The 12,518-nt window shown below is 40.7% G+C and overlaps 1 protein-coding gene across 2 annotated transcripts in view; it reads left to right on the forward strand.

Annotated features, from left to right (window-relative positions):
• LOC120939985 (telomerase protein component 1-like) overlaps window positions 1-12,518 on the forward strand; it is a 119,646-nt gene that overhangs the window by 89,590 nt on the left and 17,538 nt on the right. For both annotated transcript variants that reach the window (XM_040352481.1, XM_040352490.1), the window contains exons 42-49: window positions 741-895; window positions 3,665-3,775; window positions 4,675-4,782; window positions 4,872-5,010; window positions 6,746-6,813; window positions 8,139-8,271; window positions 10,024-10,160; window positions 11,287-11,405. In XM_040352481.1, coding sequence (XP_040208415.1) covers window positions 741-895; window positions 3,665-3,775; window positions 4,675-4,782; window positions 4,872-5,010; window positions 6,746-6,813; window positions 8,139-8,271; window positions 10,024-10,160; window positions 11,287-11,405 — 970 coding nt within the window. The remainder of the gene's footprint in view (window positions 1-740; window positions 896-3,664; window positions 3,776-4,674; window positions 4,783-4,871; window positions 5,011-6,745; window positions 6,814-8,138; window positions 8,272-10,023; window positions 10,161-11,286; window positions 11,406-12,518) is intronic.

Raw genomic sequence — 12,518 nt, forward strand, 5'->3', positions numbered from 1 at the left:
ACAGGGCCAGCTCCTTGCTAATATATTTATAGCAACCTCCCCTGACAGAAATTTCAGGCTGCTTTTATCTGATGTGTCCGAGAATTTGTTAGGAGTTATCAGGCTGATAACAGAGGAATGGGTAAGGAGAGAGCTATGGGACTTTGATGAGGGATAACAAAATACTGCAGATATATGTGCCCAGCTCAAATTTCATGAATTGGGTTTACATCCACTTTAAATAGTTATTGTCTTATTGGCTGTCAGTGTGGATTCAGCCCAGAATGGTAGTGTTCTAACATTGGCTAAACCGGCTGAAAAACTCCTCAGTGTGAAAGGGGTCTAAGACTCCTAGCTCCTACTGGTCACCTCCACCATCACAGAAGTAAAATGTTTTCTGTGAATCTGACCCCCTCACAAGGTGCTTTCTCTCCCCTGGCATGATGCAGTATCTCTAAACTCAGAGCAAACTTGAGAGCTTGCTCCTGTGATGGTGGAGGTTAACAGCTGTGACTCTTATCAAAGTCCTAGCAACAAGGCAGGATGGGATGATGCGGTTCCTGGAAGTTTTTCAGTCATGCTTTAGGAGGTGCGTAAATAACCTACACCTATACCAAGGGCATTATTCAACTTTGACCAAAGCTGCACAGTTCGTTTTTATCTACGTGCACGCAGTATCTGCATTTTTTGGTAAAGGTGAACTATACCTTTAACATTTCATTGACTGTAAGTTTAATTAAACTATTTTTCGTACTTTTTAGAGGATGTTTCAGTGTGTCTCTGGTCAGTGGAAAGTCTCTTGGCATCTGATCCCACAGTCTCTCCTGTGTCTGTTCTTCGTGGTCACACTGCAGCAATCACTTGCTGTTCTTTCAGCCCAGATGGAAGACTGCTGGTTACTGGGGGGCAAGATCGGGTAAGAAAAGATGAGCGCACAGACCAGTTCTTTTTATTATCGGTATTTGGGTATTGCCGCTTCATAGTGAATATTAAGTGTTATGTTAAGTGTTAGGGTTAGAGTAAAGGGTAGGATGTTGGAGGGCAAGGGGGTCAAGAGTTAAAGGGGTGGTTCCCCCTAAAACAAATTTCTAACAATACATTCGTAAGACCCGTTACACTGCGGGTAGGCTGGCTTTTGTTTTGTTTTTTTAGTACATACCTCGATATCGGCGTTTCGTCCCTTGGCGGTGGGCGTTCCTAGTTGATTGACGTTCCTCCGACGGGCACATACGTGACGTCACGACTTTCCGAAAGAAGCTGAACGTCGCTGCGCAGGCGCCGTATAGAGCCGACTCTATACCGCGCCTGCGCAATGACGTTCGGCTTCTGTCGGAAAGTCGTGACGCGCAGTATGCGCCCGTCGGAGGAACGTCAATCAACTAGGAACGCCCACCGCCAAGGGACGAAATGCCGATATCGAGGTATGTACTAAAAAAACAAAACAAAAGCCAGCCTACCCACAGTGTAACGGGTCTTACGAATGTATTGTTAGAAATTTGTTTTAGGGGGAACCACCGCTTTAAAGAAACATTTTAAGGGATAGTTTAAGCAGAACTATGATCGAACTTTATAATTGCATTTTTGATATAGGCTTCCTATACCAATACAACTGGTCTCTCTGTTGGAACATTTTGTTAATATCTTTTGATTTTGATAGTAGAGCAAACAAATTATTTTGATTGGGGAACCACACTCATTCTTCTGCAGTGAAATCACTGATACGTATTTCCCCTTGCTGCTGCTGTAGCTGCTTAGACCTTGCTACAAGCGATGGCTCTATAGGTGAATATATCCACCTTTTACTCCACTAATGGCCCTTTAGATTGACAACATATTCTGCTATCTGCAGGAGCTAGGGGGTTGATGTAAAAGCCCTGCTCAGTTCCAACCCCTTCCCCCACAAACTGTTGTCTAGCAGAATGCATGAGAGATACAGATTTCCAGCTGCATTTACTTTTTGAAAAAAGATACGTTTGAAGGACATTAAACATGCCAACTTGCCTTGACAACACCTTAAAATTGTTTATCACTCTAATTGGAGAATACCTAATACCTAGAAAATGGCTATTCACCTTGAGGGCATTTAAGGGAGCTTTGTGATTTGCACCTTTTTTGTTGCTAGAAACCCAGTACTGAGGGGTAACAGCCTTGCTTTTTACACACACAAAACCTGTAAAATAAGATCAGTACATCTCATGGCTGCCTAATAGATTCAAGCTCACCTTGGAATCTGTCATTGGTGACATAGAAAGCAGAGGGAATAGAAGTCATACAGTTCAGGATGAACACTCTTGCTGGCCTCATCTAGTGTAGAAACGTGTGTGCTTATCCTACAGGGAATCCCATAGCTCAGATTAAATAAAATTGAGTGAACCTTCAGACTTTAGTACAATTGTGTAGTCTTTTTGTAATATTAGTTCATTAAATACTTGTTTCAATACATTTTATTGAAGGTTTACTAAATGACAGCAGCATAGAAACATACAACTGTGAGAACACATACATCAGTTTTATCGCCAGCGGATCAGAATATCAGCCATGTCATTCAGTTCATTAAATGCTTTCACTTGTTTCTTGGATGTTCTCTTTAACCACTTCCCGACCGCCGCATGTAGATATACGTCGGCAGAATGGCACGGACAGGCACATCAACGTACCTGTACGTGCCTGCCTAGACGTGGGTCGGGGGTCCGATCGGGACCCCCCCCGCTACACGCGGCGGTCGGGTTCCCTCGGGGAGCGATCCGGGACGACGGCGCAGCTATTTGTTTATAGCCGCTCCATCGCGATCGCTCCCCGGAGCTGAAGAACGGGGAGAGCCGTATGTAAACACGGCTTCCCCGTGCTTCACTATGGCGCTGCATCGATCGAGTGATCCCCATTATAGGGGAGACTCTATCGATGACGTCATTCCTACAGCCACACCCCCCTACAGTTGTAAACACACACTAAATCCTACAGCGCCCCCTGTGGTTAACTCCCAAACTGCAACTGTCATTTTCACAATAAAGAATGCAATTTAAATGCATTTTTTGCTGTGAAAATGACAATGGTCCCAAAAATGTGTCAAAATTGTCCGAAGTGTCCGCCATAATGTCGCAGTCACGAAAAAAATCGCTGATCGCCGCCATTAGTAGTAAAAAATAAATAAATAATAAAAATGCAATAAAACTATCCCCTATTTTGTAAACGCTATAAATTTTGCGCAAACCAATCGATAAACGCTTATTGCGATTTTTTTTACCAAAAATAGGTAGAAGAATACCTATCGGCCTAAACTGAGGAAAAAAAAAAAAATTTATATATGTTTTTGGGGGATATTTATTATAGCAAAAAGTAAAAAATATTGCATTTTTTTCAAAATTGTCGCTCTATTTTTGTTTATAGCGCAAAAAATTAAAACCGCAGAGGTGATCAAATACCACCAAAAGAAAGCTCTATTTGTGGGGGAAAAAGGGAGCCAATTTTGTTTGGGAGCCACGTTGCACGACCGCGCAATTGTCTGTTAAAGCGACGCAGTCCCGAACTGTAAAAACACCTTGGGTCTTTAGGCAGCATATTGGTCCGGGGCTAAGTGGTTAAACTTCTGATGGCTTATATCACTGTGGGCTGCTGTATATATGTTATTATATAAGCCGAATGGCATTTGTAAAAAAAATGGCTTTGATTTTTTGCTTTCTTGTAGTCTGTGCTTTGTTGGGATGTGTCGGTGGACCCACCTATCCTTTCACGCTCGCTTCTATCATGTCACAAGGACTGGGTGACTGGCTGTTCCTGGACGGACAGTGGTATGCTGGTAAGGTTCAGATTTTTTTTTTTACTTGAGTTGACATGAAAATAACAGATGATCCTTCAGCTTTTACTGTGTTACTGTATGCTTGTACTTTTGCTGATCAATATCTGTGTAACTTGGTGTAATTAGTGGATATATTGGGCCGGATTCAGAGACAGCGGCGTATCTTTGTGCCGGAGTAGCGCATCTCATATGCGCTACGCCGACGTAACATTGAGAGGCAAGCTGAGTATTCACAAAGCACTTGCTCCCATATTTACGCCGGCGTACCGTAAATGGGCCGGCGTAAGCCCGCGTAATTCAAAGTAGGCAGGTAGTGGGCGTGATGTATTGAAATTAACCGTGACCCCATGTAAATGAATGGCCGATCGAACGTCGCATGCGCACGCATGCTCAGAATCACGTCGCATATATTCCCTAAGATACGTCGGCTCAATGCGTACGACGTGAATGTAACTTACGCCCAGCCCCATTCACGTACGACTTACTAAACGACGTAAAATCCGATGGCTGTTCCGACGTCCATACCTTAACTGACTTACCCCTACTTTATGAGGGGTAAACTTATGCCGGACGTACGCCTTAGCTTAATGCGACGGGCGCAAGTACGTTTGTGAATCGGCGTATCTAGGTCATTTACATATTCAACGCGTAAATCAACGGTAGCGCCCCTAGCAGCCAGCGTAAATATGCACCCAAGATACGACGGCGTAGGAGACTTACGTCTGTCGGATGGAGCCAGAATTCAGGCGTATCTTGGTACGACGGCACATCTTAGAACTTACGCGGCGTATCAATAGATACGTCGGCGTAAGCTGACTGTGAATCCGGGCCATTAAATGTGTATATACGCCAGTGTATTTCTTCAGGATGTGTAACATAAAGCATCTTTTGTGGGGCAGATCTCAGGTTCTGGAGATGGATCTCTGTGTCTGTGGGACATTCAGCAGGGAAAGCAGATTCTAACATTTGCTGGACATCAGAGTGCAGTCAGTAGTGTTGCTTGCATGGTACGTAGTCCTCTTGCATCTTTGGGTCACTTTTTCTTTTCAGTGATGCTCTGTTTGCCAGATCTAAGTTTATTCTGTCCTTTTACAAGGGGGAACGTGTCATCTCCACCAGTAGGGATGGCTACCTAAAAGTATGGAGTCTTACTGGCCTTGAGGTTGCAAATATTCGTACTGACCATAACCAGATAACTCAGAGTGCAGCCTACTGGGAGCCAAAAGATAGTCGCGGTAAGACACCATTAATAAGATCAGAACTTTCATATTGTTGGTTTATACAGTAAAGGAGTTTTGTATATAAACTTGACCATGCTTTGCTGTGTTGTGAGCTGAAAAGATGGGCCTTTTGTCTTGTAAGGTTTTATCAAAAATGTTTTTATCTATGTTAAAAAGATCACATTGATCTTTCCCTTTCGTTCTTTGAAGGACAGAGCTTTACTTCTCAACAGATAGGTTTGTTGCAGCCACCTTCAGAAGCAGATGCAACCTATACTAAAAGCATGCCTAGGGGGCGACCCTCTGGTGGTGTCGAAACACTCCATATGCAACACTGAATTCAGTTATTGCCTAGTGTCTTAGAAGTTAGGATATGGAGCTTTCTAGTTCCTGTTTTTTGCTATTTTTTTGCTGCTTTTTTGTTTTTTATCTCCAGTCAACTGTGGGGCTGGGTGACGGGATCATAAATCATGGTAGTCCCCCCAGCACTGCCATCAAGTGCATTGTGATTATAGCTTAGTGTCAAAGCTCAGTTAAACGAGAATATTGTTTTTCTTTGTAATATTTCAGAAACTAGGGGCCAGATTCTCGTACCTTTGCGGCGGCGCAATGTAACCCGTTTACGTTACACCGCCGCAAGTTTTCAGTGTAAGTGCCTGATCCACAAAGCACTTACCTGTAAACTTGCGGCGGTGTATCGTAAACACGTCCGGCGCAATCCCGCCCAATTCAAATGGGGCGTGTACCATTTAAATTAGGCGCGCTCCCGCGCCGGACGTACTGCGCATGCTCAGTTTGGAAATTCCCGCTGTGCTTTGCGCGATGTGACGTCATTTTTTAGAACGGCGACGTGCGTAGCGTCCATTCGTATTCCCAGACGTCTTACGCCAAAACAAAAAAAAATTGAAATTCGACCCGGGAACGACGCCCATACTTTAACATGGCTCGACTAAAGTTAAGCCATGTTAAAGCAGGTGTAAATTTGCGACGGGAAAAAATTACTAGCGACGACGTAACGAACGCGAAAACCGTCGTGGATCGCCGTAAATGCTCATTAGCATACCCGACGCAGGAAAACGACGCAAACTCCACCCAGCGGCGGCCGAGGTATTGCATCCTAAGATCCGACGGTGTAAGTCAATTACACCTGTCGGATCTTATGGATATCTATGCGTAACTGATTCTATGAATCAGCCACATAGATACTCTGAGAGATACGACGGTGTATCAGAGATACGCATTCGTATCTCTTCTGTGAATCTGGCCCTATGTTTCTAAATATATGGTTTATTATTATATATGTACATGGCGGCAATTATTCTTGCTCATTGCCTAGCCTGGCTATGCTTATTATCTTGTAGTGCTTTACTGCTCCTTCTCACAATGGAGTTCTATGGGCTTCTCTACTAACTTCCCCATATAGCTGATCCTATCTCAGCAATTTTTCAGCATCCCAGTGAGTCACTGTGAGCAAACCTACAAATGTATATTTAATACAGTAAATGAAATTGTAAGTATATTAAAATGTGAAAGTCATATAAAATCGAAACACAAATTTACATAAACGCTGTAATATTAATTAAAAAATGCATGTTAACTGAAAATGCACTACACGCTCCCTTTAATGGCAGAACTCATTTGTAAACACAAGACTGGCTTTCTGGACATCTACTTTCTCAGCCCCCTCCATAGTCAATTACATGAAACGGGAGTGTGCTTTTCACTTATTTTTATGATTTTTTCATTTTAGCTGATGCTGATATCGTGGTTTGTACAGCTGGGTCTGATGGCACAGTTTTAAAATGGAGTCCTCTACAGGTATACTAATTCAGCACATCACACATGCCTAGAACCTGCTAAGGAGTTCAGCCAATAATGTTTAACATGTATTGTTATAGATCAGTGGTGAGGATTATCCACTTCAATAACAGGCACTTTTACCCCCTTCTTGCCCAGGCCAATTTTAAGCTTTCAGCGCTGTCACATTTTGAATGACAATTGCGCGGTCATGCAATGCTGTACCCAAATTAAATTTTTATAATTCACACAAATGGAGCTTTATTTGGTATTTTTTCACCACTTGGTTTTTATTTTTTTTCAAAATGAACTAAAAAAATAAAATAAAATATTATTTGTATTATTATTAATTTATTTATTTTCAAAATAAACTAAAAAAAAAAAATGAAAATTATAAAAAAAAAACAAGTTTTTATTTGTTTCTGTTTATAAAATTTTGCAACTAAATAATCTATTCTGCTACATTTCTTTGGTAAAAATAACCCAAATCTGTGTATGTTATTTAGTCTGTAGGGAAGTTATACAGTATGGGGCAGATCCACAAAGATCTGCCCCGGCGCAGCGTATCTGAGATACGCTACGCCGCCGTAACTTACTTTGGTTTGCTTCGAATCCAGAAAGAATTTGCGCCGTAAGTTATGGCGGCGTAGTCTATCTCTGGCGGCGTAACGGAGCGTAATTCAAATCTTCGAGTAGGGGGCGTGTTTCATTTAAATGAAGCGCGTCCCCACACCGAACGAACTGCGCATGCTCCGTTCCTAAATTTCCCGCCGTGCTTTGCGCTAAATGACGTCGCAAGGACGTCATTTTTTGTGACGTGGACGTAAATTACGTCCAGCCCGATTCACGGACAACTTACGCAAACTAAATAAAATTTTTCAAATTAACACACTTTGACCAGAGCAATATGTTACCAAAGTAACATTGTACTACTCTGGGTAAGTGATCAGTATTTTTTTTGCACATTGTTTGCTTATAACAATTGTTATATGCAGCCATTTTACTGAATGAAATCGATTCATTCAGTTTGTTTTGTAATTAGCTGTGATTGACCATAGTTGACCACATTGCACAGGTGCATTGGATGGCTTAATAGGAAGCCATCCATTGTTTACAACTGTCATTGGTTACATCTGTAACATGGTACCCGCAGCAGGCCGGTACAGTGATCAGTCATCGGCTGTGTCCTGTGGACACAGTTGGTGACAGATCCCAACGCAGCCCAATCCGGGAGGACGTCCTATGGTGTCCACCCAGAGGCATGAGAGGCTGGCCTCTGCGCCATTCTGCCATAGGCTGCGTGGCAACAGGTTATCGGACTCCCTCATATCAGATTTGTTTTACAGATGGAGCAAATACAGACATTGTATGGTCATGGAGGCGCAGTGATGACATCTGCAACAAATTCCAGACATGAGGTTTCAGTTACCGCTGCCCATGATGGTTCAGTTCGGCTTTGGGGAAAGCCATGCAGGGATGGTATGATATTTAATTGTTTTGGGTTCTGTTCTCCCTTAAGCTGGCCATACATTGTACAGTTTTCTTATTTAATTTCCTTTAACATTTACCTTCCAACTATGTAGTGCAAGGGCCTGTCTGATTGCATACAAATTAAAAGTGTTTAGGTCTGACCTCACATGATAGGGTTTTGGTAAATCTATAGGAGAATTGTACAAGAAAATAGTAAAAAAGTATGACCAGTCTTAACATGTATGTATGTGCGCATTTTTTAACTTGTATAGCATGTATTGTAATGCAAAATCAAATTCTCACAATCAACGTTTTACTATTTTTAATCTTTATGCTGCTAGCATTAGTAAATAGATAGGAAGGTATATTATTTTTATTTGATTTCAACTTTTTTTTTTTTACATTTCCTTTGTTACTTCCTGGTTTCTGCCCTAGGCCAAAATGATTTAATCCATCATAAGATTCTTCATGGGCATTTTTTTTTTATTTTATTTGGAGGAGGGGTTTTCTCAGCTAAGCACACCCCTGTATGCATGCCTAAGAAAGGGCAGATGGATTCCAGGAAGTAAATGTTACATGATTCATTTACCCTTACTCTAAATGGCTACAGCTAGAAATGTTTTTGGGGGAGGTTCAAAGTGATTTCTAAATACAATAAAAAATGGAGACATAGATAAATGGATGGGTAAGTGAGTTTGCGTTGAAACTTGAATTAATTTAATAACGCTTTTTTCGTTTGTGGTGCTGAGATATAGTTCAGTTTCACTTTAACATTCCTCTTATTGCACAATTACTTAATGAATATTATTATACAGAATTTATGTAGCTCTAGCAGTTTGTGCAGTGCTTTTACGAAGAAAAAGGGAGACCGTATAATTACAAAACAGTTCAAGACAACAGAATTAGAGGGTCATGCTTGTGAGAGCTTACAATCTAAAAGGGAGGGACAAGTGATACGAAAGATTATAGCTGTAAGTGAATTAGCTGACAGAGAAAGTAAAAGTTAAGCCTTGTACAAACGATGAGAAAACCAGATTCCGCTTTAGACGCGGTCGTACGATAATCTGATCATTGGTACACAGTTGTCGTCCAAAATTTTCCAAAGGGACAAACACAAACGTTTTTCTCGTACAATACCAGATCATACGATTTTCGTTTAATCAGCACAGTTTTCACCCTAAAATACAATACAAATACATTACAGCACTTTTTTTTATTTTTTTTCTGTCGTACGAGAATTTTCATACTTTGGTAACCTTATTGGCATTTGATATGGAGACTAGCATGCAAAAAAAATAAAAATAGATGATCATTTGTCCCATAATATCATTGTGTGTGTGTGTGTGTGTGTGTGTGTGTGTGTGTGTACTAGGCTTTAGTTTTTAAGTATGCTTGTATAATTTGCTTTTCAGAATTACAGACCGTAAATGTTAATAAACGGAGTTGAGTTAACCACTTAAGGACCTTGGCTGTTTTTCAGATTTGGCGTTTACAAAACTAAAACATTTTTTTTGCTAGAAAATTGCTTAAAACCCCTAAACATTATATATATCCGCCGCGGAGACCACCATTATCGTTTACAGGACCACTCACAGTAAAGATGGATATCTCGGTTGTGGCAGCAGCTGCTGCCGTTACCGAGATATCCATCTTTAAAAAAAGGACGTATATAGTCGTGAGCGGGTCCTTAAGTGGTTAATAAACAAATAATCTATACAGTGGTACTGCACAAACTTTATTTGGCCGTTTGTTACTCCACAGAAGGTCTTAAAGGAATCCGTCACAAGGGTGCAGTGTCTGCCATTACATGGTCTCCAGATGGGGAGCTGGTGGTATCAGCTGGAGAGTTTGGGGATCTGATCGTATGGAAAGAACAGAAAGCTGTTCTCAATCTGCAGGTAAACCATTCATTCTTCTTTATGGGTAATATATATTGTTTGAATGTGATTTCTTTATCATGTTTAGGATTAATAAGTACAATTCCAAAGAAAAAAAAAGTTTAGTAGGTATAATACTACCAGCTTGTGCAACTCTAGACATTTTCAAAATTTTTAACCGCTTTATTGGGAAAAAAATGTGCTTTTAGAGCTCTTAATAGCTGGAGCTGAGGTGTGCGCGCACAACTCAATAAAAAGGAGGCATAAAGCTGGCCACAGATGGATTGAAATTTGGCTGCTTCATCAGGAACCGGAAGAATTTTGATCCATCTGTGGTTGTTCCCATTCAGGAGTTGATCTGATCAGTGCAGTGCCGATCAGTGTATTCTGACAGTGAAAGAGTCTTGCTGTCAGAATACAATAGCAGAGTGGGCAGGATTCCTTCATCCACCTTGAATCCATCTATGGCCAGCTTTACTCACATTCCTGCCTTATCAGTTCAGATCACAATCAACACCACATAATTAGCCGTTCCAAAATGGCTGCTGGTTACCAGAGTTTTTAGAATAGCTGCCGTGGCTTTCAAGATGGCTACTTTTAAAGAGGAATTGCTTCTTGCGACCTCCGAGTTTCAAAGGTGTGTGTCTGATTGAATCAGTCCATGGCATCTAGCCTGATCCTAAATACAATTTCAGACAAAAGGCTCAGGAAATTATAATAAGCCTAGCCCAGAAGGTGTAACTTCTTTTCCATTGGCTGAAAGATCTATTGAGTATCTTATTGTAGATTCAGGTAATATCTCTTTCAACCACCAGGCATGTCTAAGGGCAGAAATATTTGTTCTGAAATATTTTTTAAGTAATATATGACATTTTCATAATGTTCATAATAGAGTGTCCCTTTTCTCAGGGTGCAGGCGTCGCCATCTGATATTTTTAATATACTGTATATCTATAAAGTTTATGAGGTCTGGTAACCCCGTTTAAATGATTTTGCATTCCGAATGCAGTAAATTATACCGTTTGGGAATAGATGTTTACTCACACACACTTATTTGAACCCATTTGCTAATGAACACTGACTGACTACCTCTACTTAGTAGAAGTCCTACAAACTAACTAGATTGATGCCTGTGCTTGTATTGCAGTGTGGAGAGCTTTGTATTTCCTCAGTGGTATTTACTACACAACGTTCATTCTGCATTATCTCCAATGATCTGACCATTTCTCGTTGGCTCCTGTTTCCTTGTAAAGGTGGTGGCTTAAGGTCAGTAATAATTTAATGAAGGTATGAACTATTAATGAGACTTTGAATGGTTTGGGATAGTTTATCATATGCACTACTATAAACTGACATTTTAATGTTTTTTTTTGTTTTAGATAGAGTATAGAACAGTTAGAATAAGTGTCAGTGTTTAACAGTCGGTACTCCATTGGGAATATTTCTATTCACTTTCTGCATTGGTGACAACCGTGTCATTGTGGCAGGGAGTAAGAAAAAAGTTAAAATGAAGACACAACCGTAATAAAACAAAGGGTTCTGGCCCTCCTAATCATTCTACAAAATAAATAAAAAATGTCTTTTATATCCATCATGTTCTAGTTAGAGAGATTTCTGACAACCTTGTCTCCGAGGCGGGAAGCGAGGACAATCTCTCTAGCGAGGTTATAACACGAACACCAAGAGCGATTTCTAACCATTCCCTACTCTATCCAAAACTCAATAAAAAGGTTTAGTGTGAGATATACCTAAATTATTAACAACTTGGAATATTTTGGAAATAGGTGTACTTATTATGAAGTCAATATAAATATTAATCAAAAAAGTGTCTGAATTGGCTTCCCTCAAATAAAAACATAATTTACCCCCAACAAAAAGTTTGTACAAAGAAAGCCAAAGAGCATTTATAAAACTAAGGGACATTAATACATGCAGCCGTGCTCTACATTGCACCGTGTTATTACAGTATCCTCCTTTTCTGGCTGACCATTGCAAGTGCTGTGCCACTTCCTGGTTTGTAAATGCCTGCCTGTATTTGCATATTTGTTACAAGTGCTAGATTGTGGGTATGTCAGTCCCTATGAAAAATCTGCAGTCTTAATGTTAGGATTGGTGTGGTAAAAAGAGGAAGGGTAGGTATGTCATTGGAGTCATCAGGTGGGCATCTTCCTGAGGGCTCAGTGGTGAATTTTGGAGTTTTAGGTACACCACTCTCAGTTCCATACCTTCCTGTCTAATCTTAAAGTGGAGGTTCCATCAAAAAAACTATTTTGCTTTAAACTGTAGCTTACGACTAAAAAAAAAAAAAGAAACATCTGGAAATGCCTGTTGCTATGCGGTCCCACGAAATCTGCCTTTGAAACCACCTAGGATTCTGAC

This window comes from Rana temporaria, chromosome 1, assembly GCF_905171775.1.
Source record: "Rana temporaria chromosome 1, aRanTem1.1, whole genome shotgun sequence".
Classification (NCBI taxonomy): domain Eukaryota; kingdom Metazoa; phylum Chordata; class Amphibia; order Anura; family Ranidae; genus Rana; species Rana temporaria.